Source organism: Dermacentor silvarum, chromosome 3, assembly GCF_013339745.2.
Source record: "Dermacentor silvarum isolate Dsil-2018 chromosome 3, BIME_Dsil_1.4, whole genome shotgun sequence".
Taxonomy (NCBI): Eukaryota; Metazoa; Arthropoda; class Arachnida; order Ixodida; family Ixodidae; genus Dermacentor; species Dermacentor silvarum.
This window is the reverse complement of record NC_051156.1, coordinates 201,252,766-201,280,309: the sequence shown is the minus strand read 5'-3', so window position 1 is coordinate 201,280,309 and position 27,544 is coordinate 201,252,766. Positions and strand designations below refer to the sequence as shown.

The 27,544-nt window shown below is 48.7% G+C and overlaps 2 protein-coding genes across 2 annotated transcripts in view; both read right to left on the bottom strand.

Annotated features, from left to right (window-relative positions):
- LOC119446505 (uncharacterized) overlaps positions 1-27,544 on the bottom strand; it is a 105,409-nt gene that overhangs the window by 74,637 nt on the left and 3,228 nt on the right. The window lies entirely within an intron of this gene.
- Positions 668-26,717, bottom strand: LOC119445155 (high-affinity choline transporter 1). The gene is made up of 6 exons (XM_049664186.1): positions 26,630-26,717; positions 14,249-14,398; positions 12,367-12,496; positions 9,543-9,760; positions 7,514-7,712; positions 668-1,311 (listed from the first exon to the last, which is right to left on the bottom strand). Exons 2-6 carry the CDS (start codon positions 14,276-14,278, stop codon positions 692-694), a joined length of 1,197 nt encoding a protein of 398 aa, XP_049520143.1. The 5' UTR covers positions 14,279-14,398; positions 26,630-26,717; the 3' UTR covers positions 668-691.

Below are 27,544 nucleotides of genomic sequence, written 5' to 3'. Positions count from 1 at the left end.
TAACCATATAGAATGGTTCGCCGAATCGGTCAGCAAAAAATAATTTTTTTTTTTTTTGACGAGAAACATTGGTGATGGCCCCGCGTACACACACAACCGCCTCTTAAATGTAAGCCCTGCATTGTCCTCGCAAAGCCGTTGTGCAGGAGGCGGGTCACGTGCCGTCCTCACTGCAACCACTTCGTCGTTACTGAAATACGTAAACACAAAGAAAAAAAAAATGCGCGACCACCTATAAGAAGAAGAGACGCTTCGGAGCAAGCACCGTTGGTGTGGGCCGCGGCATGCTCCTCAGCGTCGCTTTTTTCGCGTTCCCCCTTCTTCGGGCGGCTCGCCGTCACTCTTGGGGACGCCGCCCGCCGCCGACGTCGCCTCGATGTGGGCCCGGCTCCTGGACCGGCGCACTTTGTGGGAGGGCGCCTTGGAAGACTGGACCGCCTGATTGTCTTCCCGCTTGCTCTCCGACGCCTTGGAGTCGGTCGAGGAGTCCGACTTGGCGGAGTTCGTGGACTTAACGCTGTCCTTTCTCGGCAGCGACTTAGTCTCAAAGGCGCCGGGCACGACGACGTTGTCAGGCTGGGTCGCCACGTCCGTCGTCGTATCGGCTCTTCTCGCAAACGTGGCGCTCGCTTTCATGTTGGCTCTCGAAAAAGCGTCGACGGTGCTGGTTCTCCTGGCCTTCGAGGAAGCGTCAGGCGGTGCTCAGTTTCCTGGTCTTCGGCGAAGCGTCGACGGAGCTGGCCCTCCGGACCCTAAAAGCGTCGACGGTGCTGGTTCTCCTGGCCTTCGAGGAAGCGTCGGCGGTGCTCAATTTCCTGGTCTTCGGCGAAGCGTCGACGGAGCTGGCCCTCCGGACCCTAAAAGCGTCAACGCCGCTGGTCCTACGGCTCCTGAAAGCATCGACGGCGCTGGCTCTCCTGAGTCTGTAGGCGTCGTCGTCCTGGGCTAAAGTCGGAGCCCCGACATCGTGCTTGAGGCTCCATTCGCCGCCCGGCTGCTGCCCACCGGTGGCGGTGCCTGTCGCACCGAGGCTCTGGTCGCTCTGCTTGGTCGCTTGTTTCGGTTCGGTTTGGCGCCCTGAGGCGAAGCAGTTGAAGACGTCGAAGCTCTGCGGCAGCCAGCCACCCTGGAAAGCCCAAGAGGCGGCGTACGAGCCCAGCAGCTGGGTGAGCAGGCCGAGCAGCATGCAAGCGAACCGGAACGGAAACTGCTGGCCAAGGTTCTCATCGTACATCGGCAGCCTGATGGTCACCGGCACGTTCATCGACGGCTCGCCGCACAGCCAGCGGAAGCCGGCGCTGACGGAAAAAGCTGCGAGCGCGCGCGTCAGGCTCAAAATGGATCTGCATTGCTATTGAGCGCGTAGAGTTTAGCGGTCATATCCATTTACAACCACTAGCTGTGCCTAGAACTCTCGTCTTATGCTAGATTTAAGTTGGCCGGTGAGCGTCTATACTACTGCTTATTATTCTCATCTATACTACTGCTTATTGATCTGGGGCACCACAAGCAAAACAAACTTAGGCAGGCTAACCGTCCTTCAAAAACAAGCTGTCCGCCACATAGAAAATCTCGGATGGCTCGATCACACATCCGAGTTCTTCTTAAAAAATGAAATACTTAAAGTCGATCAGCTATACAACCTCAAGCTAGCTACATATATACATAGAAGGTGAAATACAGAAAAATGAGTCTGCATTTGTATATACATATTTACCTAATAGCAAGCAATACAAACTAAGATATAGTCACTTTCAAGTCCCACTCTCTAGAACAAAATATTGAACTAAATAAATTTAGTACCTAATACCAACTTTTTTAAATACAAACCCGCAAGTTCTAATTAATGCGAAGGAATGCATGTCAACGTCTCGTTTTAAAAATATTGTTAACTCCTATCTGTTGTCCAGAAAATATGTATGACCTCAAGCGTCAGGTTATAACGATGTATAAGAAGAAAAAACCCGCATTTCCCCGAAGGGGAGTATGAGGAAGTGCGAAGCACGGGGTGATGCTATGAGGGGGCGCGCGCGACTAAACTGCAGAATCTTCAGAGCCGAGCGGCGTATTTCTATTTCAGCCCCCGTACAGCGCTCGACCGCTGGCGCCGCGCTGCGCCGCTCGCGCGTACCATGTTTCTAGCCGCCGCCGTTGGAACGGAGGAGGCGTTTACGGAGAACACGCTGGGTTGGGGCTGACTAGCCTGCTGTTAGGGGATCGGTGGTATTCCTAAATAAACGCATCACTGTTTTGATGATCCAAATATAATCTCACTATCAGGGAGGGAGCAGTCTACCTGACTGGAGCAGTATTTTTTTATTTGGGGTGTTGCTACGCTGCGCTCCGCAACACCCCAACGACCGCCGCTTCGCGTCGGCGCCCGGCACCACGGCTTCCGCCGTGGCGCCGGGGTTCAGACGACCGCGCTGGCAAACAGAGAGGAAAACAAAAGAAAAAGCGTGATATTAAGATTAAAAAAAAAAAACGAGCCAAGGCAGGACTCGAACCCGCGTACACATAATCCCGAAGCGAGCGCCGTAACCACTCGGCCACACAGCCACACTTGCAAAGACGGCAAGCATGCGAACCATATGATTGCGTTCGAGCGCCCTCGGCGAAAGCAACCACCTAAATACGCGGTACGCACGAGCGGCGCAGCGTGGCGCCAGCGGTCGAGCGCTGTACGGGGGGCGCAAATAGTAATACGCAGCCGAGCGAAGGAGACGGCAGCGAGAGAGCACGACTGACGCGCCGGCGCCACACACACAACACGTGACGGCGGAGCGAAACACGCCAGGCGGTTGCAGAGGGGGTGAGCGGTGGGGAGAGTACGCACACGAGGGGCTGTTACCGGGCGAGGAGGGAGCTGTCAGCGCGAGGGGAGAGGCGGCGGCCGAGGGTGAGTGCAAACCTAACGGGGGAGAGGCACACCAGCTGCATGGCGCCGTGACGTCACGGCGCGGAGAGCGGTGCGGAGCCGGCGCGGGGCGCGCGCAGCCACGGAGCGGAGGGCGGAGCGCGCGCAGTCACGTGGGGCGTGACGTCGCTGCGCCGTTGCTACAAACGCTCCTCTCCGCTCCTCGCGCCGTTGCTAGGGGAGAGGAGGAGCGCGGATGCCGGCGGAGTTTTCGGGGTCGCTTAAGAAGTGCATTCGCACTTAAAAAAAATTGTGTGCGTTTCACTAACTATCGCTATTTTTTTGCTGTACCAAGCTTATTTCCCGTACAATGCTTTCCCTATCTACTGTTTAATTTCTGGTAGAATGTTCACGCCACTATTGAACTGTGCATGGGTGGTAGGGCCATTGTCAGGCAATCTGCCTTTAACCGCACCTTCCCCTGACCTGTATTGTGTCGGAAACAATAAATGAAATGAAATATTGGAGCCTCCGCTGCGCTGAGATTACCGAAGCGCTCACTGTCGGCGCTCGTTAGTCTCGTGATGCAGTACTTCGCTTCCCCGCTCCTAGATGGCGGTGCCATCCCTGTCAAGGCAGAGGGAGCTTATGTCAAGACATAGCCTCTATATAGGAGGCTATGGTCAAGAGTAGAGTGTACTAGACAATGGTGGAGTGGGCCGAACGGCGCTCTGTCGCTGAGGCGCCGCGTGTGGAAAAATAGTGCGAGGGCGCTGCGAGCGAACTGGATTGGGGTGGAGCCGCGCTCCGCGGCATATTCAACGTACTTTCGCTGTGGGCGCCGAGGCCGATTGCGCATAGTACGCTCTTAAAATAGCGCACATTCAACTGCAACTTTATGTTTACACCATTTTGCCAAACATATGTATTTGAGGCATAGATTATACAACGCTACGTCTTCAGTTTTGCTGTCGTTGTCAAGCGCGTCGTCTGCTAGCGAGCGCGCGTTCGCTACGCGGACGCTGGCGGCGCCCAGTTTTTCTCGCAGAACGTCTGTGTAGTACATTTTTTTAATGTTTTAGTTGCTTTGGTGCGCCCATGACTCTTGACAGCGGGTACCAAAGGTAGTTTTAGCTAGGTGAACTGCTGTTTTACCACTGTCCTCTAAAAGTAACTGGTATCTCCGCGCCATGAAGGCTACGTAAGAAAATTTTATTATTGATATCGTGTCATTTTACACGCGCTTCTTGTTGGTGGATATTGATCAGGGACAATGATCGAAGAAAACAATATTAGAGTGAAATAAATCAGGTTGATTAACTGCGTGGTGCGAAGAATGACCAATGTATTTCTATGTAATTAAATCAAAGGGTACATATATATATATATATATATATATATATATATATATATATATATATATATATATATATATATATATATATATATATATATGCGTGTGTGTGTGTGTAAGGGAAAAATAACAAATATTCTAAATGCAATAATTGAAAAAGTGAGAGCTTCCGACCGGAATAAGCGCACGTGTTTGCAGTGACAAACACACTTATTATAGTGAATATTGGAAATAAAACGCTCATTCGCAGAAATAGTATTCAGAGCAAGCAAAACCATCTTGTATATATATATATATATATATATATATATATATATATGCGTGCGTGTGTTTGTGTGTCTGCAAGTGTTATTACACTGTATGACGCGGAATAGTAATTTCCGTGCGAATGTAACGCATAACAGCACTATTGAAATCTCAAAGATGAGTGACTGCATGCACGTCAGGACTGTTATTCCGAATGATTTTGCTGCCGGAGAGTCGTGGCTATTGCGCAGAGGCGCAGTTCCTGAGAGAATTAACGGACGGATGTTAATAAGTCCTGCTTAACAAGTTCCTAGCTCTCATTCAATATAAACGCCCCGTTTTAGGGTAGCCTGTAAATCTGCTAACATGATTCAGACAAGAATTTTTGACGGTCTCACCATGTTTGCAACCCATTAAAACTGAGTGCCCCATGTGGTACCACACTAATCTTCTTCAACGAACGCAACAGATCTGCACATATCTTTACGTGTATGTGAGACATGCCGTTCCTTTAATTGTTTCATTATGGTCGTTATGATAGTGCAGCGGATAACTGAACGCTACAGAGTTGAGCGGTCATACATTTGGGAACGGCATTACATTTACGCATGAAATATAGGATAAGCTTAACATGTTTTTCTCGGAAATCAGACTCGAGAATATGTTATGTTGTTTACACCCCCATAAATAAGCCGAAGAACGCAGCCACCTGCTTTTTCTTTTTTTAATATAAGCAAATTCTTGGGTTTTACGTGGCAAAATACCACGATATGATTATGAGACAACCGGTTTAGTTTTTGCCACCTGGGGTTCTTTAACGCGCACCTAAATAGAAGTACGCGAGTCTCTTTCCATTTCTTTCCCATCAAATTCCGCGACCTGGATTGAACCCGCGAGCTCCAGAATTAGCAGCGCAACGCCGTATCCACGATATAGGCACTAATTAGGCTACCGCGCAGGCTTTCTTTCTTTTTATTTTCATTTTTGAAGTATCGACTAGAAAAAAATTCCACGTACGGCTTACGGCCAAAGATTAGCATATAGAATGGCTAACTAAAACCGTCTTCGGCGCCCGAGGTCCGACTGCAATAAATGACCCCGTACCAATTACTCCGCATTCTCTTACGCGAGAAAGGCGGAAACTTGAATGGAATGTTGCACTGCAGTTTACTCTTTCTTTTTAATCTATACCAGTGCTTCCCGTAAATCAAAGTACAAGGCGCCGGATGGGGCAGATAAGCTTTACTTGTTTGAAGCGGCAAGCAGGAAGGTTACATATGTTGCTTCGTCTGCGTTTCGTCAGACCTACTGATAGAAAACTATATGCGCAACAATACACACGTGAGATACCTGTTGCTTGAAGAACGAGAAAAAAATTTTTTCTCCAAAGGAAACCGTACAATAACATAGAATGAAAGCCGACACTGCGGCCGCAATGCACGCGCAATCACAGAGCGGCATTAGAAAATAATAAAATATAAATAAAAAAGAGAAAGGAAAGGAATTTATTCTTAAGGCATAAATGCATGTCATATGCAATTATGAACCACATTTGATCGGTATGAACGCAAATACTAGCGCGCGAAGTAGTACGAATGACCCTGCCGAGCAGTATCGCCAGCAGTTTCCAACGGCGCGACCTTGATGCGGCCCAATCCACTTCGACCGCAGCGCCGCCCCAGTATTTTTCCACGTCGGGCGCCTCACTGCAAAGCATGCGCCGCCCCAGCCGCTCGTCCCACTCGACCATATTCTAGTACACGCCAAGAGCATATTTTACGCGTTCGCGCCGACGTCGCATTCGTTACAGGAAGTTGACGGTGAACCCGGGCATAAAACACTTTCGTGTTACAAAAAGACGAAGGGAGTGTAAGGTGAAAATCTTGAAGCCTAGTCGTGACAAGTAAAAAAGAGGAATTTGAAAACAGAAACCAAGCAGGTGAAGGCAAGCAGTGTTTTCTATAGCCACTCTGAGTGACTGCACTGGATTCATCGGCCGCTATGACTGCTGTACCGCTCGGAATTTGTAACAAGCGGATAATCGTGCGTACGCACCAGAGGTATAGTGTTGCCATTGCAACGAAGGCAATGTTTTCGGGTATTGGAGCCGAGAACTAATCGCATCGAATGTTGCTAGCAGGAGGCGAGCGGCACGGGATGGAGAAAGCAGCGGCGACTACGGTGGCCGGCGGCAATCAAACCTGTTCTTTTTTCTCCGTGCAAGTGCAGTTACTAGCCACCGAGGTAACCACCTCACGAGCGTCACCGTGAACACGACATATGCCGAAGCGGCAGAGGAAGCGGCCATAGCACTGGCCCTCACACAAACCAAGGCTACATACGTGATTTGCGATTCGCAAACGGCAATTCGCAATTTTTCAAATGGCCAGTACCATCTAAACAGCACTAATTTCAATTTCTTCACGGGAAATTGTAAAGAAAATGCGCTTTTTGCGAGTGTGCAGACGGTTGCGCGTCTTACATCATAGTTGCAGTACTCAAATGCGCAAGGAAAGGAGTTAAACAAAAGGGGGGTAAGGTCGGCCTCAGGGGGGCGTTACAATACCCCCCCCCCCCCCCCCCCCCCGTCGGTGCTCCATTGGTAAGGTTGTCTCTCAGTACTTTTGCCATTGAAAAAGATTTGTTTCATTTTTAGAATTGGCTAGTTGGGGGGTCGACCTATATTCCGGTTCGACCTATAGTCCGGATTTTACGGTACGGTACCATGGAGAGTACATCGATATCTCCGTTCCGAGTACCCAACAGCCTCCTGCACGCTTCCGACATAGCGGTCACGTCTGGCAGGCTAGTGTTCGCCATCGGGTCTTGGACTACCTCTCGATATTGATTTAGGTCGTGACATGGATCAGTCAGCCTGTGCCATAAGTCGAAATACAATTACTTGAAGAGTACGAGAAATCACTAGAAAATGCAGAAAGCATCATCTATGCGCGACCTTCAACTTTTTTCAGTCGAGTCTCCTGCAGCACCCTATAATAAAATTTACGTATAACACTGACACATTTGTCGACAGTCAATCATAATTTGTGACTCACCCAAAAAGGCGCCGTATGCGTTGCTATTTTCGAAGTACAGGATGCAGAACAGCTGCGGAAACAGCAGCACGTAGACTATGTCCGAGCACAACAACCACAGCTCGAACACGGAATTCACGGACAGCGCCACGTAGGTGGCCCAGCACCCGATGATGAACACCATGACTCGCAGCACCAGGGACACCTCGACGTCGGAAGCCTGCAGCAAGCAGTTGGATACTCTCGGAACGGATATGAGGGTGCGCTCTTCAACGTACCCTGCCCTTACTCGCGCTGTTGCAGCCATGAACGTAAACCAACTCCCCCGATGGAGGCGGAAAGCAAGAATGTCCATGCCGTGCCTTGCGCGCACATTAAGGGGTCATGCCTACGGTCGCCCGACTATTCTCAGTTTGATTGCGATAGCACATTTATGGACACTAGCCGCATTCCTGCCGTCGGCGCCGCCGTCGCCGTGAGGTACCGTATAAAGTCCAAGGGCAATAAAAACCATCGCCGCGCGCCGTATGGTGTGTGCGAGTGAAAGCTTGCGAGAGTGAGCCGGCGATCGCGGCTCAATCTCGCGCACGCGAGGGAAGGAAGCGGGAAGAAAGCGCGCCGTCTTCCGTCACATGCAACGCTCCGGAGAGGGTAGGGACGGGGGGTTCTACTCCTGGCCTTGAGACCAGATTTCGTTGCACCACGAGGCAGACGTTTCCGGGGGTTCATTTCATTCCATCGGCACCGTATACGATCGTTTCTAGACTGCTGTACGGTTCAAGTGTGATAGAACAAAAAAATTTCTACTGCACCGAATGCGCTCAAATATTGCCAGCTTGGCGTGGGACGTGTACGGTTTTACATGCAATGCACATTTCAAGCTCGCAACTTTGGTGCCATGCATACCATTTTAAAGAACCGCAGGTGGACAACGTTAATTCTGAGACCTCAACTATGCGGCGTTCCTCATATTCATTTCTTGCGTTAAATGAAGGTCCTCGACCTCTAAACCTCGAAAAAAAGCCGCAGTTTCGCCCGAAAGGCGAATCATCGATTGCGATAGCAAATTAGTGGACAGCTATGCGAAGTAAGGATAGTAGTTTTATCATCCGTATAAAGTTGTAAACATAGGCATACTAACTAAATGAACAAGAGCATGGTGTCACGCGCTCACAAGTGGTTGGCGCTCACACGTACGCGCTCACAAGCGCAGATGGCTTTCAAGATAGAGCGGCCCGGGCGAGCGCACGCCGCCGCCGGAGCTGCCTGGAGTAGAACGCTCCGCCCCCCCCCCCCCCTCCCCCTCCGCAAAACACCCGCCATGGCTATTCCGCCTTGAAATTTCCGCACCAGGTCGCTGTGACGCCATGACATTTGACGGCGCCTATACAAACGGACGACGTTATAGATGAACTGTACATCGCATTCGAAAAGAGCCAAAGACTGAACATCGTAAGTTTCAAGGATTTCTACTGCAGCGCAGCGGCCTAAATATGAGAAAATAGTTTGCATTTCTCTCGTGCCACTGGCGTTTTCTTGCACATATTTTTGTACTACCCTGCTAAAGCCCCCACCTTATGTAATGCCCTTCGGGCCCTTTTAAGTCTACAATAAAAATGAAATCCACGACGTGGCACTGACGATGGTGGCGGTATGGGTTTGTTGGTCGGTCATCATGGACTGCAGGTATCTGGACAGCGCAGCAAAACACGGACGCAAGAAAAAACGAACGCGAAGACAAGCGCTTGTCTTCGTCTTCATTTCTTCTTGTGTCCGTGTTTTGCTGCGCTGTCCAGATACCGTCACACTGACGTGCCGGAGCTTGGGTTTCGGCACTAAATGCAAGAAATGGAATTGCTTCCTTCGTTTGTTCGTCTAAGACAATCTCCTAGCGTGAAAACATAAATACAGTTCTGATGAAATAGTGTATAAACCAAGAAAGTTAGAAAACCATTTCTTGGTCTAAACTGATTCAGCGTTTTGTGATACGAGCGAAACTGGTTTAGTGCCACTTTAAACGAAGTAGTATTTCTAGAGCCGCATACGATACCATGGGTCGAAGGATGGACTGGTAGACGTTCTTGGTGACAATGGAGGAGGCACTGAGCATGGACGAGTCCACCGACGACATGATCGCAGCCGTGATGCCGATCAGGCCCATCATGGAGACCAAGCCGGAGGTCAGGTAGCGGATGGAATACGGCAGCACCCGGACGATGTCCTTGTCCCGCAAATAGTGTGGACCCGGGTAGCCGGCCGCCGTAAAATCTGCAAGGAGGAAAAAAGAAAATACGAATTCTCTGGGATCGTATACACAAAAGCTCAACGCCAAAACTACTGCTAAGACAGAAGGATAGAGCACGTTAAAACAGGACGGGCTGTCCATTCGCAACATTATTTTTATGTGTTCTATACCTGCTCTCTCTCTCACCGAGCTTCCAAAAATATTCAACTCGAACGTCGACAACTAGCAGGTGTGTTTGAAAGGTAATTTTTTGAGGCCGAATCAACTAGTGCCAAATGTAAATAGGATCGAATCCAATCACAAATACTTTTCGAATAGTTATCGGCTAACGAACAGCCTTTTTCTTCATTAATGTGGAGAAAAATAATACGCACGTTCATTGAAAAGGTCGGAACGCAGTCGTCGCGACGAAGACGTCGACGAAGATACTCGCGCGCAAGCTCTTAGCTAGGCTGCTGAACGTCACAATCCGCTGTGTAAATACATCGTGTACAGCCCTCTGTTGTCATCAGTGTCATTCGCGTAACAATATAAAACATTAACATCCCAGTACTCGCTCTATATTAGCGAGTTTCTGTCCTTGCATTTCGCATTACGAGTACACTTTATCAAAAGCACGAATGGAGCATCATAAAGAAATAATTACGTTTCCTCAGAATTAAGTTTAAAAGGCATACTTATGAGTCCGTTATAGACCATAACGTAAATGCGAGCTGACTTCGGCAATGGCAGAGAAAAAACGTGAGCCATTCCACTCTGTGAAGGTGGATGACCAGCGAATCTGTTTAGCACATGACACAGAGGTGATACAGAATTTCGAACAAAGGTACGAAGGTACGAATATTTATTGTCCTGATCGGTGGTCATCGTGACGATAGGTACACACACACATTCTCGTATCACCTCTGTCATTAAATGCATCCGTCATGTAAGACAGTGAATGGCTCATACTCGCGTAAGCAATGGCTCATCATCATCAGCAGCCTAAAAAATTAAATTATGGGGTTTTACGTGCCAAAACCACGATCTGATTATGAGGCACGCCGTAGTGGGGGACTCCGGAAATTTGGACCACCTGGGGTTCTTTAACGTGCACCTAAATCTAAGTACAGGGGTGTTTTCGCATTTCGCCCCCATCGAAATGCGGCCTATATTTATGTCCACTGCAGGACGAAGGCCTCTCCCTGCGATCTCCAATTACCCCTGTCTTGCGCTAGGTGATTCCAATTAGCGCCTCCAAATTTTCTAACTTCATCACCCCACCTAGTTTTCTGCCTTCCTCGACTGCGCTTCCCTTCTCTTGGTATCCATTCTGTAACTCTAATACTCCACCGGTTACGTATCATGCGCATTACATGGCCTGCCCAGCTCCATTTTTCGCTCCTAATGTCAACTAGAATATCGGCTATCCCCGTTTTCTCTCTGATCCACACCGCTCTTCCTGTCGCTTAACGTTAGGTCTAACATTTTTTGTTCCATCGTGCTTTGTCCGGTCCTTAACCTGTTCTCGAGATTCTTAGTTAACCTCCAAGTTTCTGCCCCATATGTTAGCACCGGTGGAATGCAATGATTGTACACTTTTCTTTTCAACGACAGTGGTAGGCTCCCAGTCAGGTTTTGGTAATGCCTGCAGCATGCACTCCAACCCACTTTTATTATTCTGTAAGTTTCCTTCTCATGATCAGGATCCCCTGTGGGTAATTGACCTAGATAATCGAACTCCTTTACAGACTCTAGAGGCTGACTTGCGATCCTGAATTTTTGTTCCCTTGTGAGGCTTTGAACTTGTCTTCTGCATATTAATCTTCAACCCCACTATTACACTTTCTCGGTTAAGGTCCTCAATCATTTGTTGCAATTTGTCCCTATTGTTGCTGAATAGGACAATGTCATATCTGCAAACCGAAGGTTACTGAGATATTCGCTGTTGATGCTCACTCCTAAGCCTTCCCAGTCTGAGAGCTTGAATACTTCTGAGCAATGGCTCATACCCCCGCAAATAAATAAAAAAATATAACGCGGCCTCCCCATTACGACCTCCCCATTACGACGACAGAAGAGAAGTAAAATTCTACGCTGGAATGATGAGCTGAAACTGAGCCAGCTGTGGAAGAAGACGACGACGCTCGAGCCATTGCTGATGATAGTTTTTGTTGACGGACACTAAAAATGCACAGAACCCTAGCCACAAGCAGACTCGCTGCAAGATTATTCTCGATACTTAAGATATTCGCTGCGGATGGTGCCACTATTCAGAGGCAATACAAAGAAAACACGCGGTTTTTGCACGGATAAATAGTGCCAAGCAATACCCATCTTCGAATGCCATGCATGATCGAAATTCGAGCGCTAATGATTGCGGTTCAGTTGGGGAAGTTTGGATCCTCGCAACGCAGCGAACTTACGTAATTTCCCTTTCTTTTTATGTCAACTGGGGCAGGGCTGAAATTATCTTTGGTGCAGTTCTCATATTTGATCATACAAAGTTGACAATGTGAAGTATTTGAAAACTACTGAAAAACGATTTGTTTGCCTATAGCGACTACAGGGGGGAGGGGGGGGTAAACCTAGGTCACAGGCTGTCACTCATAAATGTGCATCGTACAAACTGGCCGTGGAATGCACGTACTCGCGCTTTTGGCCACCGCGCCGATGACGGCGGGCGGGATGGCCAGCGCGATGCAACCCACGGCGGCCAAGTACGAGAGCATCCGGGCGTCGAAGTCGGTCTCGCAGCTTAGCACGCGCTGGAAGTACACCTGCGTCACACAGTTGCACAAGTTATCCCCGTCGCATTGGCCCACAGAGCGACGCTCGGCCGAGGCCTCGCGCAGTCCAGGCCTGCACATCAGTTTCCGCGCAGCGTCAAATTGCTAACCCTTCGTAGGACAGCTTATATTTTCCACAAAGCTCTCGAATTATTTTTAGCGTAGTATGCCTAAGTGAGGTGTGTAGAAATGCATAGTTTACCACAAATTTCACTTCTCTACATCAAGCCGTTTACTTAAAGAAGTGGGACGTAACTGTCCCACTCGCACTAAATGGTATATCAGAAATTAGAACGCGTATGTCCCCCATCGACCCTCTGGAGTCACATTGCAATATTATTCCTGACCACTTTCCTCGTGAACCAAAACTCTTGAAATTTTCGTGTCACATAAATAAATCAGCTGCTTAGATGTAGTTTGCAAATAACTGCACTTCTGTACAACAAGTAGTTTAGTTTTAGGAAGTGGGACTCATTTGCCCCACTGACCTTCGAGAGTCTCAATGAAAAACTATATGTAACCACTTTCCTCTTAAAACGGACCGAAGTATGACAAAGTGGCAGAGAGGAGGCCATAAACAAAATGTTTGAGCGCACTTTTCGGAAGAGCGTCAACACCAAGGACCTCGGCGCCTTTTTGCACGTGCATTCACAAGGGCCAGTTTTGCTGACTAGCTATCACCTCAAGATACAAGAATGGGTGCTCATTGTGAGCTAAAAATAAATCTAAATGCCGGAAAGAGGAATAACTACTCTGCCATCTTTAGAACTTTTCTTCGCAAGCAAATGTGGGCAAAATTCAGGAAACGTTCCAAAAATGAAAGCAATTTTTTCTAGATTTACCATGCTTAATTGTCGCAAGTTAGTACCCATTTCCAAAACTATCCTAACATGAAGTGTTGAGACATTTAGACAGAAAGCAGCAACAAACAAATGAGATACATGCACCCCTTTGCTGCTGAGAAGCGTGTTCGCGCACATATTTAGGTGGGACGTATATGTCCCATTGTCTTAGAAAAGGTTAATCTACTAAACCCTCCACTACATACATGCAGGTCGATGTTCGTGCGGTACTGTTAAAGAATCCGGATATTGTACATAGTGTTTAGACAGAGGCACTGCAAACGTCTTGCATTGCAGCGCAGCCAAAGGTACGAGGCGTACACAGGCAATATTCTTGCGCAGCGGCATATAGTTCCAGGCGTAACTGTCTAATTAATGGCAGGAATTCATTAGGAATTCAGAATTAATGGCGGCAGAGAGTTCATTTCTTTAGTACATGATACATTACAGCGATGCGTGAAATGTTAGGACCGTTGCGCTAGCACGTCGTATACAGCGAATTCCGCAGCCGCTGAGCAGACGACGCGGCGCGGATGAACACATGCCGAGGGGCATTCGGCCTCGTTATTGGCTAAGGAGTCCTCCAGCTTCCACAGCGCTGCAAACGACTTCCGAGATGAACATATGCACGTTTACGCAAACTCGGTTCATGACGCCAGCAATTGGGCTTGCACATCTGCGAAACCCCAGGTGGTCGAAATTAATCAGGAGCCCTCTACTATGGCGTGCCTCATAATCAGAACTGGTTTTGGCACGGAAACCCCCAGGAAGAAGAAGATGATCTGCGAAAAATTTCCGAGTGCACCTTTTTTCAAAGTCCAGTTTACATCACTCGTTTGCATCAACTGATCAAGCCCCACAGAAAGAAATAGCCACAAAACACTTTTTCCTGTGGTATTACCTGCCACGGAATACCTCCGAGCGCAGTCATCAGAAAGGCGTCGAAAAGCTGGCTCACGTCGCGAGACGCGATGCTGCCGATCCAGTCACTTTGCGGAGGCCCGATCAAGCCGACGGCGTGGTTGCCTAAGCAGAAGGGCACGCAAATCCACTGCGCGAAAATCGTTAACTCTTGAGAAAAGCTATGTAAACGAGGAGATATTAGAGCATGTAGATGGCGCTCCCAATTATGTATAAGTTTCAAACGAGAAACTGAGAAAAAGAATATAGTAACAACAATTCTAAAGATCACACACACACACACGCACACACACACACACACACACACACACACACACACACACACACACACACACACACACACACACACACACACACACACACACACACACACACACACACACACACACACACACACACACACACACACACACACACACACACACACACACACACACACACACACACACACACACACACACACACACACACACACACACACACACACACACACACACACACACACACACACACACACACACACACACACGCACACACACACACACACACACGCGCGCGCGCGCACGCACGCACACGTGCATTTCTTTCTTCGTGATGCACGCAGAAACAAACGTTCCCGAGCACTTCACAAAATTCAAGTGTTCATATCAAAATGCGGATACGTCACTCGTTCGTGGCAAACACAGCACTCGCTATAACACGCACACAGGAACAACGGGAGGATTATGAAAATTAAGAATTATGAAAACACCAATATGTGCAAATACTAAAGAAAACATTACATCCAAAATTACGACGTTTTCGCGTGATGAAAGTTCCAACGATGTGGTTTAGTAAAAAAAATATTCCAGATTCTTCAAAAACTGCATTATTGCGCATGCTGCACTGTGTTGCATTCTTTCTGATGGTTATGCAACCAAAATTTCACATCGTGATATTGGACGCCTATCCAAAGCACCTATCTTCGCGGAAAGCCCCGAACGGTAATTATCATAATTTTTCCAGTACATGATGCTCTATGTCTTCAGCTTCTTTACAAGAGCACACAGCGCTGTCAGTTTTCCCTAGATCTTCGAAGCTTTTAGTTTAGGTCCTACCAATCCGAAGTCTATAAATTGCTGTTTCTATTGAGTGGCTTGTTCTCCTAGGTGTAATGAAAAGGCGTCTGCTTGAGCTCTGCGCCACCAGGTGGCAGCACCCTACAGGCCGATGACGTTTGCGCCTCCGTCAATAGGGCAAAACGCCCAGCCCGCCTGCATTTATCGTTATATCGGACGCGCTGGAAACCTTCGGAATAAAGTGACGGCCGCAAACGCTTAGATCTTGGCACCGATCCGATACCGTGAGTCCGATGCGCTGCAGCCGCTCCGCTTGCTTGTAGCCTTGCAGAGGGTCGCGATGCTACAGCTTGACATCGCTAGATTTCCCGCCCAAAAGTTAACAAGGGCGAATCATATAGTCCTCACTAAAAGAAACATCGAGACCAACACTGACCGCACAGCTCGTGTCAACACGGAGCACGTTGTAACACAAGCAGACACCACTTGCTGCGGGACGGAAATGCTCGACTCACTAATTGTCGTTGTGTATTCGCTTTCTTTTAGTTTTATTGCGATAGCAATTATATGGACACTTAAACAGGATTTCTGCCGTCGGCGTCACCGTCGCGGTGAGGTTCCGTATAGATTCCAAGGGCGATAAAATCGTCGCCGCGCGCCGTATGCGCGAGAAAAAGCGCGCGGAGGGGGGGGGGGGGGGGGGGGGACGCGCGCGCTATCACGGAGAGCGAACGCACGGCCGAAAGCAGACGCGACCGTCGCCCGAAAGGCCGCCGGGGTATTGGTGAGAGGGAGGCGGGGCGATGCTGTGCTCCGGCTCCAAAGGCGTATCTTGCAATCGGGCGTAAGGGGAACTTGCCACTCTATCTCCCACGCGAAAGCAACAAAGCGGTAAGGCAGCGCGGGAGGGAGGGGGGGGGGGGGGCACAGCTTGTCCTCTGCCAACAACTTCTCTGCCCGGCGGTCGCCCGCACCGTCTCTTATCTCCGCACGGCTCTGACCTTTGTATGCGCTGTGCATTCGCCGCTCAGTTTCCGTTGAAGCGATAGACCGCGCGAACTTGCGCTTGCTGCCAGCGTTTTGGCAGTCGTTGGCTGCGGTCATTCAGTGTGATCTATTCATGTTTGCTTGTGCGCGCTGACACCACGCTTGTTAATAAGCGGATGTGTCCAAGTTTATGCAGCCGATAAAACTACTATCCCTACTCCGAATAGCTCTCTACTAATTTGCTATCGCAATTGATGCTTCGCCTTTTGGGCGAAACTGCGACTTTTATGGAAACAAATAACCAACCTCCAAACTATTATGAACAACCCTTCGTCACCATAAAGTCGGAATAATTATCGATGACGCGACGTGGGTAGCCAATCGGGTGGCTCGCCCGACTGACACCTTAAATGATTCTTTTAATGATCCGGAGGACCTACCCAAACGACTGAGTACGTTTGCAGAAAATCGTCAAAGTCACTCACTTCAGGGTCTCTGTGGCGCAAGCTAAATGTTGGCTTATATGTCGGCACGGCGGCCTTTAAAGCTTCCACATTCTTGCACCAACTATCTGTGTGTGTACTTCAATACGATATGGGTTGTAGAGGTGCCACAAGGCTAATCGTCTGATTGCAATTCCAGGTTAGACCGAGAACGGAAGTAGCGATTTCTGCAGTAATTGGGAGTAGCCATGGTGGACGCGAAATGTTTGCAGGCCAACCGTTCATTAACAGGCAGAAAGTTTCTTCAACGTACTATAACTTTCCGAGAGTGGGCCGCGTTTTGATCCTCAGTGGCTTGACAAAGAAGATTATTTGTCATGTTGAGTGGCCGACGAAAATAGCGGCAACGTGCTTCAACAAACAGTGTCTGCAAAGGCGGCTGGCGAGACTCGGCAATCACCAAAGCGCTGGCAGACGCCCCAGATACACCTGAACATATTCAGAGGATTCTGGCGAGTAGTCGTAACGGAGTTATGAAGTATGTGACAGCCCACGAATCCCTTGAAGAAAATTTCGCTTAAACCCGCGCTCATGTGATCCGCATAATTTTTTTTTTCGGCTACATTCTAAAGGGCTGCCGCCCGACACGCCGCTCCACTTGCCAGGCAGACGGCCGTACTGACAATCTGGAGGACGTCGGTGTGTGTGACCACGTAGACGCCGCCCAGCGATGTGTAGAAGAACACCACCAGAGCGGAGGCTATGATGAAGAAGCGTGCGTCCACCTCTATGATAGCGCCTGCGGTGTTACCTGAAAGAAAAAAATTGCGTAACTTGCACTAGCGGCGCAAGGCTAAGGAAACAGCGGAGCTGATCGGTACCTAGCTGGTCTTGGCCTTACGGTTACGCTTTTTCGGAATTTAATGATTATTGATCGATTATTGATTACCGATTGGTTGGCTATCGCAAGGTACTGACCATGTATTGGGCTAGGCTAAGCACTACCAAGTCATGCCCAGCATTTTTCCTGCATTTAATGATAATTAATTGATTAGCTATTGATTGGCTATCAATTGGCTATCGCAAGGTGAAACGAGGGGCAGCTGTGCGCAGTGGCGTCACCACTAGGCGAGTTTTTGCGAACGCTACGCGGGGAAACGTAAAGCTTAAACAGCTCCGCTGTTAAGGATTTTGGATCTGCGCTAGCCCGTAGACATGGAGGCTATATAGGCCAAACTTTAGCCTGCAGACCGTCACGACACTGCAGGATCGCCACTGTCAAGCATTGTGTATGGAACGACCGATCGATTCGTGTGGCGAGGCTTCTGCAACATGCCCTTCTTGCGTAACGATACGGCATCCACGGCGGGCTACCTGAAACCGTGAGTGAAGTGCATAATCTTACGTCAGCGTCCCTGTTTCGTTTCGGGCATAAACATTACATTTATCATTCATCACGCAATCTGCCCGTCTCATACAAACTACATTCACGCATATTTCCGGTATAAATGTGATTATGAGAAATATTCCCGTGTTATGACCTCAGCCTGACGTACGATATTTCTATGTTCTCTTTTGAACCAGAAAAGAAAACGAAAGCTACGTTAATGACATTCGCGAGGTCGTAAGCATGGCGTTTGGTGCCGGGCGGCACGCGCGCCTCTCGCTACCCGATCTCGGAGGCTATGCTGCCAGTGCGGGCTTTTGCCGTAATCTGAGTTAGTGTTTAAATGAACAGTGTGGCGTTTTCATAGTATGAAGGTTATCACGAGAGAGTGCGGTCATAAAAGCTCGCACTGGTGAACGGAGTATTCCGGGGCGAGCGCATGGTCATCGCATGGGCGCTGATCGCATGGTCATCTTGCACGTTGTGCACAGGACCGTAATAAAGTTGCACTCACTCACTCACTCACTCACTCACTCACTCACTCACTCACTCACTCACTCACTCACTCACTCACTCACTCACTCACTCACTCACTCACTCACTCACTCACTCACTCACTCACTCACCTTGCACGTCATCACGGGAACACGGGAACACGGGCAAAATTGGCGAGCGGTTTAGCCGAAAGAGCTATTCATATCTGGCTCCGTTACGTCACGCAATACATTCTGATTGCAAGTGGCCAGACTAGCCAGACGCACCGAGCGCTGCCAAGATGGCGGCAGTCCAGAAGACTTCGCCGACAACAGCTGGGAAGCAGAGCAGCAGCGCCATCCACCGGCCGTAGCGGTTCTGGAACGGGTCCAGCATCGTCAACGGCTTGGTCTCGCGCATCTTGCTCGCGAAGAAAGTGCCGCCTGCGATCAGTGACGTGCGCCCGACATCGTCAAGGCTGTCCTAATGTTGTGCGTGGTAATTGCACCGCGTTATCTCCGGCAGCATTGTGAAACAAGAGGGCATTATAGTACGACGTGACATCATTATGAGATTACTCCTCCATACAGCTACGGAGGACCTACAAGAGATCTTGACTGCAGCCTCTGCAAGTTAACTGTATAGACCTTTAAAACCGCGCTACCAGTGTGCGCCGCCATGTTTGATCAAGCAGTGACGCATCCATTGCTGGCCTCAGCCGGCCTCGACTGCCTATTTTGACAACAGCAGCGCACGACGCCGGCGCAGCGCAGCAAGCCGCTCTTGCATCGTTTGTCACTCGTAAAGGCGACATGAATGACACAAAGCTTCAGAAGACATGTAAATGTCGCGTATCCATCCTTCTGAGCTCATTACGCCGTGCAACATGGCGCGTACTAGAAGGCAGGGCTAGGAATCGTTTTCCAAGACAGAGTGGTACGCGCTCTTTCAGCAGCTGTATAAACCAGGATTACTGTCATTCGCATATCGTTTTTCTTTTTTACTGTCCATGGCTTAGAGGCCTCTGGTTGTAGTGCTCTTGGTTCATTAAGGTTTTTCAGTGCTATCATGCAGTATTTATTTTCTATGTATTCCCTCAGTGAATGTGTCAGTTGCGCTAGATTTATTATACCGCGTGCAGAGTTTAAAACATCCATGTTTTGTAGTTGCTTATAGAAAAGACGTTATATCGTTCGTCAATGGGGTACGTTGCTGCTCGAGATCAAACGTTTCGTTTGGAGCATTCTTACGTAACAAATGTAAACCACCCATTGGCCGGCATTTCGAGTTCCAGTGAATGAGGCTGGGAATTAGAGAAGACCAGGAAAATAATATTCACAAGAGGGAGCAAGTGTCTGCTGAATTCGCTGTGTTATCGATCATATTTATCAAGAAAACCTGCCTTTTGTTAAAAAAATAATCGCAAGACTGTTCCACTACAGCAACGCCGTGGTTTCAGTTGGATGAAGGTATGACATTTTATTCCGTGGTTGCGGCGCAAATAAATGTTGAAGGAAAGCTGGAAGGCCATTATACCTACAGTAAAACGGTTAGTGTAACGCCGTTAAGAAGTCGTAATCTTTTTTCAATGTTTCTCAATTGTGAACACAAAACACTGCGACATGTTCAGCTTTTAGTACAGAAATATACGTGAGAATGCCACAGTTGTCAATGCACTAAGGAGCAGCCTTATGCAAGTGTATACTCTTACAGCATATTTAGCAGACTAAAAAAATATTGGAGCACGCTTAAGCTTTGCTTAATTTAAAGGGGCTCTGAACCACCGCTCGGCCTTGGTGAAATAGCATAGTCTGCGGGTAGCATACGCTGTTGTGAACATCTCAGCCAAGTTCTGCTGTCGTACGCGGTCCGTGGAGCTCGCAAGTGGAGCGCGAAGTCACCTTTCTCTCAAACGGTCTCGTTTCAAAAACTCTATGATCCTCGCTCTTTTCTGTGTGCTTTATTTCGCAATAAAGCGCACTCCAATACGCGGCTGTTATTGGTCGCTGCGGTAGGCTACAACGCGGCCGCCTGCGAGGTGCCGCCACGAGTCCACTGGCTAAGCGCACTGATGCTTGCTGAGGACAACCGCGTTTGGCTTACGTTTAGCGCTTCGTATGCACCAAAATCGGAAGTCCAAAATGAAAGTTGAAGTGCGCGGCACGGTGACGTCTCGGAGGCGGAGCGTTGTGGCCCCGCCCCGCCTCACTCTGCCGTAGCCTTCGCAGTGCAAGGCATTGAAGGAGGTAGGGGAGCACAACGGATGCCGTGTTTGAGTGCCGATAACTCCGCTTCTGCTGAACGCATTGAAGTACTTTTGGCGGCAAAGTGATTCTGAAATAGCCTATTTTCACTTCCAATGTCTTTCTCCACTTCCACAAAACGTTAAGAGTGGAACGCGATAGCGTTATCGGGCCCCATTCGCACTGCATTCTTCTTTATCAGTAGGCTTCACTATAACGTGGCAAATAACGTGGGAAAGCCAGCTTTCAAAGTCCAAGCTTACACCGATCCCCTTAAAGTCGCCTTCACTTTTAAACACAAGTGCATTCTTGGGAAGGCATGTTTATAGTGACAATATAAGCCGCCTTATATAAAAATGCGAAGGCTCTACGACCTTTTTTTATTTTATTAATATTTGCTGTTTTCCTGAGGCGCGCGCGTATCCAAAACGCATTAGGCAGGCTAATGCCCCAGTCACACGGGCACATCAAAGGGCCTTTGAAGTTAACGAGCATAGAGCTTTCAAAGGAACATTGGTTCAAGAAATATGTGTCAGTGCTACACGGTCTCTGGTCTCCGCTGAAGATGTTTAGCAGAAACCGCAACGTATCCTTAAACTCACAAGTGACGAGGAACGGAAGAAAGCTAACGATGCACTGAAAAAAAAAAAAAACGAGGACCCTTTGATGCGTAGCAGCCGATAACCAAATCGCACATGGCACCCATGTTGCGTCGATATTGCTGATGACGACAGGTCGTGCTGGAGCTACTGTACAGGCGCATTCATCATTGGGATTGCGGGTGTCACGAAAGTGTTGAGTGCTTAGAAACTTCTATAATACAGTAAAACTAGTTTTCAAAAGGTAAAAATTGAACAGTCGTACTTATACACAATTTCTTTTTCTTCTATCGGACGCCCCGTAGGCTCAAGAGTATTCCTTTGAGATTTCAAAGGACAGACGCGTACTCCCTTGACTCAAAGCTCCTTTCAACTAGGCCTCCTTTGATGCGCCCATTTGACAGCTCGCGTCTTCCCTTGAAGTAAAGGATCTTTGGTTCAAATGACTTTAAAGGTGGCCGTGTGACTGGGGTATAAGTCCCAGTTTGACCTACGTAGGGAGCCTACATGTAACGCCGTTTTATAAAACAGCGTTGCATGTAGGCTCCCTAGACCTACGAGGAGGCGAGCGCCATCTGGATGGTGTTTTTGCAAGTAATCTACCCGGGCGCACCGCTGTTGTATGGTAGAAATGCTGGAAAATGGGTTTACGAGTTTCCTCGTAAATTATGTCTCGTACATTCAAATTACAATCCGACGCTATCATGTCTTAAGGTTGTGTTTAAGTCGTACATTAAGATTTTTACGACCAATGGCTTGACAAGAGACCGCGGGTGCTGCCTCCGGGATCGCAACAGACGCTGTTATAATCTCGGAGGCAGGGCCACATGATTTAGGATTGGAGCGGCCGCCGCAGCTAGCGCTCGCAGCCGACCCTGGTTAGAGTCACTGGAAATTTTTTTCCAGTGACTCACCCCTCCCCCCCCCCCCCGTTTGAGAGGAGGAAAGAGGAGAGGGACAGGAACCAGCTTCTCGGCTCACGCGGCAGGCATCTTCTAAGGAGGCATTGGTTGTGCGCAAGGAGGTTATAAAAAAACTTCTGGAGTGGAGATGCCGCGCCGCGGCTGACGCCGGCTACCGCCATATTGCTCCGGGCAGAAAACGCAGCTGCTCCGCTTGGGCCCTTGCGGTAGTTCGGCAGTTGCGGCATTTATAGTGCTTAGTTACGGTCTGCTGAGCGGTAGTTCTGCGTTTGTAAGGGAACATCCAAGCTCTGCTTAACGGGATGGTGAACGCCTGCGTCGCACGAATCGTGCGAAGCAATGTCAGGAGTAACGTTTCACGTGTATATGTAGCGCGAAAAAGCCTTCAATCGCTCGACCATTGCTGTGCACTATCTCCGTCGAGGAGCGCTGTTGTACATGAAATCTACTTTTAATTGGCTAATATAGGCTGATACAAGCTTTTTTTCTGCGTATGTTTGTGCGACAGGTTCGCGAAAGAGAAAGCGCTGCGTGACGCATGGCAGCCCGCTGTTCGCAGAGATGGCTGGGCGCCTAAAGATTCGGATGTTCTTTGCTCGGTGCACTTTGAAGAGGGTTGTTTTGACAGGTCTGGTCAAACGACAAGGCTGCGACAGGGCAGCATTCCAACCATTTTTCTAGTGTTCTCCGCACATCTGCATAAAAAAGCGAGTTCGTAAGAAATGCTTGCTGTTCGTATATATTTCCGGTGCGCTTGCATATGAGATTCCGCATGTCGAGAGGAATTATTTACTACTTATTTATATAAAATGATACAGCTCACAGACCTGGCGGACGTCGTAGCTGCGTCTCACAAGTTGGCTGTTTATAAGCGTGGCACGCAACTCTTTCGCATCAAAACAAGAAAATAACTGACCTAACTGGCAAATAAAGAGTATTGCCAGTCACATATCGTGTGTGTAACAACACGATATGCGCCTGGAGCAACAACAGTTCTTGTGCAGCCATAGGTATCCTATCTCGGCGTAATTTAACTTAGGCTGGATCGCGAATATTATTGTTTTCGGAGAGCAAGTTGCTGTTGCATGCCGTCGTGTAAAGCTCTATACAAATCAGAGTTCATACAAATTCCTCTATTGCGGACTCACGATCTTTACAATATTTAAAAGCCATTATTCGTAGTTACTGAACCGTGCGCCTTAAGAAGTGACATTATCACCATGCCTTTAATTTTGGGCATTGGCGCAATTTTTTTTTTTGTTTTTGCGCAGCCAAAAATATGTTTGTTTTGATGTGTTTGCATTTTATGTATGCCTGTTTGGTATTGTTTTCCTATAGTATACACTGTGATGCACCAGGTAGTTATGCAATATTTTATTCATTTTTTCCAGCATGCTGTTTTATGCTTATTTTTATCAAAATAGCCAGGACATAATAAAAATTTATTTACCACTTTACTGATTTCACCTTGTACTTCGGGTCACTTCGGTAATGTGGCAAGCTGATGAGCATGAAACGCGTTACAGCTTCAGCCCACGTATTCTTGCGTTAACAACTGCCTTGTGCATTTGTCCTTAGCCTGACATGACAAAGATTACTGGGGATTCCTAATGATAGAACTAGGCGACATGAAAGCCCTAGCGTCTCTAACTCAATGATACGACGGCCGCTTTCCACTTCTTTTACGGAGTCTTCGTCACTTTATTTCGTCACAATTCTTTCAGCAAAAAGTCACTCTAAATTCGCCTAATTCACCTCTCTGTGCACGCTTTATCGCCTCAGTTCAATCGCGTAATCACTTTTAGAATGTTAAATGTGGCTTTCCCATCATCATCAACTAGCCCAGCACCGCGTGTTCTTCCCATCATTACCTTTCGTTAAACTCCTATCACCCAGCTAAACCCCTTTAATCCACGATTATTTACTCCTAATTCAACATTATTACAGCCTCAACACACTTCATTCACCTATCTATATTCATTGTTACTGCAGTTCACATGCTTAATTAATATTGTATACTTAATAGTGGTATTGCGCGCGCTATCACCTCTTATCCTAAGAGGATCATTTCGTGTCAACAGCACGGTTTTGAAACGGCCTTGAGACGGACACCCCACCATGAGGTATGCATAAAAGGCTGTCGCATTAAAAAAAACATCTGCGCTAAATAAATCATAGTAATTCTCGCACTTTCATCATAAAACGCCACCACGAAATCGCACTGGTTACGCTACCAGCGCGCAAGCAGCGCTCGTTCTTGCCTGGAGCAAGATGGCCGCCAACCGGTTTTCCAGGCTTCAGCCGGTCGCATGGGCGCGCATAGGGGATCTCCACTCCAGAAGTTTTTTAACACGAAAGTGTTTTATGCCGGGGTCCACCTAGACTTCACTGACGTATTTCCGTCACGGAAATACGTCATAGAGCATAATACAAAGAAAGAAACCAGAAGAAAAAGTTCCACAAACATGCAAAATTTGGAAATCGAACCCACGACCTCTCGGTCCGCGACGATAGATCGCCGAGCGTTTAACCCATTGCGCCACAAACGCATTTGCAGAGAGCTACACAGACGCGCCTTATATATCTAACACTCCTCCGTGTACCCGCGCTCTTGCTCGGGGCGGTGCCGCCGCCTACGAGCAGAAAAGAGAAGTACTGCATTATGACACTAACGCGCACCGACAGTGAACGCTTCGGTGGTCTCAGCACTACGACTATAGTGCCTAGAATATACTTACTAGTGTGCCGACCGCGGGCTTTCCGGTGGCACGGAGAATGATGCCTTCCGCCGGCGGCCACCAGACGGCGATAGCCGTACGGACCGTGCTATGCCGAGCGGCGTCTCTAGCCAACGCGCGCGTGTGCGACAGACGCCAATGGGCTGTCCCAGCCCGTTTCGTTCTGCGGAGCGTTGGTTGAGGTGCAAAGCGTAATCGAAAGAATATGATTTGGTTGCACTTACAAACGATCGTATGCACAGTTATCATTATAACGCTACACTATACGGGGTGTTTCTTCGAAAAATACGTTTCACTTTCGTGTTCTATACCGATTCCTATATAAGAGGGATCAACCACATTTTTTTATAACCTCCTTGGTTGTGCGTACTCAAACTGCAGAGTGAGGGACGAGGAAGTTCGGATGCTCCGGATTCATTTTGTCCATCTGGTGCACTTTACCGTGCACTTAACTATATTAGTACAGGGGTGATCAAACCACCGCGGAAGCGGTGGTTAACACAATTGAAGCCAAGAAAAGTCGGCCCAGGACGTGATCATGTCGCGGTAAATTTTAGTGTCCTCCACTGCCGGGCTCGGTGCACGCTCTTCCGAAAAGGCAACAGCAGGTGCAACAGCAAGGAGCTGCTGCAAACAGCTGCTCTTTTCTGTTTACCGGGCATGTGCAATCCACCCCCCCGCCCCGAAATTTCTGTGTTGTATGCAGCTCTGCCTATATAAAAAAAAAAACATTTCTGGCTACGACACTGATTGCCGCATTCGCATATTGCAATGAGGACAATAACTGCATGTGATTCAATAAACGACCGAGGTTGCACAAGCCTATCGGGAACAAACACGCACAGGGCGGTTGGTTAGCAAAGGATGCGAATAAGCGCGCGTAAATTAAAACCTGCCGTCAACCAAGCGCACAAGCATGGCCCGAGCCCGCCGGGCCATGTGCACCGTCCGTGACCCGCCGAGCAAGGTCAGGTGTTGGGCCGACTTTTCGAGAGAGACAGCGCCCGCGTGGGCGCTCGAGGCCGCCGGGGCGGCCCGGAGTAAAAGGCGAAGGGGATACCTTCAAGAAGATATGACGGAGAGTTGGCTTGCGAATGCCGGTTGCATGACGTCCGCGTCTTCCCGTGATATGCTTGGGTATCCTTAATCGTTTTCTTTGTCGAATTATGCAGGAACTTGCGCAAATCATGAAAAACTAGATGAGTGGTACGCGAATGTGACCAACTCAGTATTGTTGAATCTTATCTAAACTAAAAAATAACAAACTTCTTAAAGCATTTCCTTAAACGCCAAACGTTTAATGATGAAGTTGTAGAGCGTTTTGAGAAATGTGCATCTGATTTCTTTCAGTGAAGTTAGCTGTCGTGGTTTTACTTTTTCTGGGCTCCAAAGTATTTCTGGATAGGTCCCATGTGACTAGTGCTTGCGCGCAGTGACATCAGTGCCCTCAAAGTGCATCTATATGCAGTGTGGTTTAGTGGGCGGAGCTTGTACTAAACTGTGGCTCACCTAAAACCAGGCTGATCGCGTAGCCTAGAGGGGCGTGGCAGTGCAGGATACCGTTCCTGTAGACATTCTCCGCTGTTCCGTTCAGGTAGCCGCCGCCCACCCAGGTCGCTAAAAAGGCAATCGGAGAAACAGATCCAGAACCTCTGTTTATCTTGCAGTTCATGTTCAGTCGCAGTATGGCCCGAAAGGTCGAAGCATTGACAGCGATAACAATGTTTTAGAATATTACACGAAGCAAGGCCGGAGCCTTGCGGCCCGGGCGGGCGCGAGATGGCTTTCAGACATTCAAGATACAGCGGCCCGCGTGGGCGTTCGAGGCCGCTGGGGCCGCCCGGAGTAAAACGACTACCACCCCCCTTCCTTATACTCGCCCTCGAGCCTAGGCGGGCAGGCGCGCCCGCCCGTGCAGCAAGGTTCCGGGGAAAGATAGGGAGGGGGGGTCTTTCTACTCCGGGCTACATCCGGGCGGCAACGGCGGCTGCGCGCCTGCCGCGCGCCAACCCGGGCCGCAAGGCTTCGGGGGAGGATTCGGAGGGACGCGTTCTACTCCGGGCGGGCCGCTGTACCTTTAAAGCCATCTGCGTCGGGGACACAGTCCGCCGTGCGCTGTGTTTTCGCGGCTTAGCTCGCGTTGATGCGAGACGCAGCACGAAGGCAAATTCGCTCGCTGCTGCGCTTCCTCACTCCAACGTTTTGACAGCGAGTTTACGCAGTCATCTATAGTGAGATGTGTTCATGTTTGCTTGTGCACGCGTAACACACCATGCTTGTTCATTTACTTAGTATGCGTATGTTTACAAGTTCATGCTTACTTCGTATAGCTGTCCACTAATTTGCTACTGCAATCAATGCTTCTCCTGTCGGTCGAAAGTGCTACTTTTTTTTTCATATTGGGGGCGAGAACTTATGGAGTCG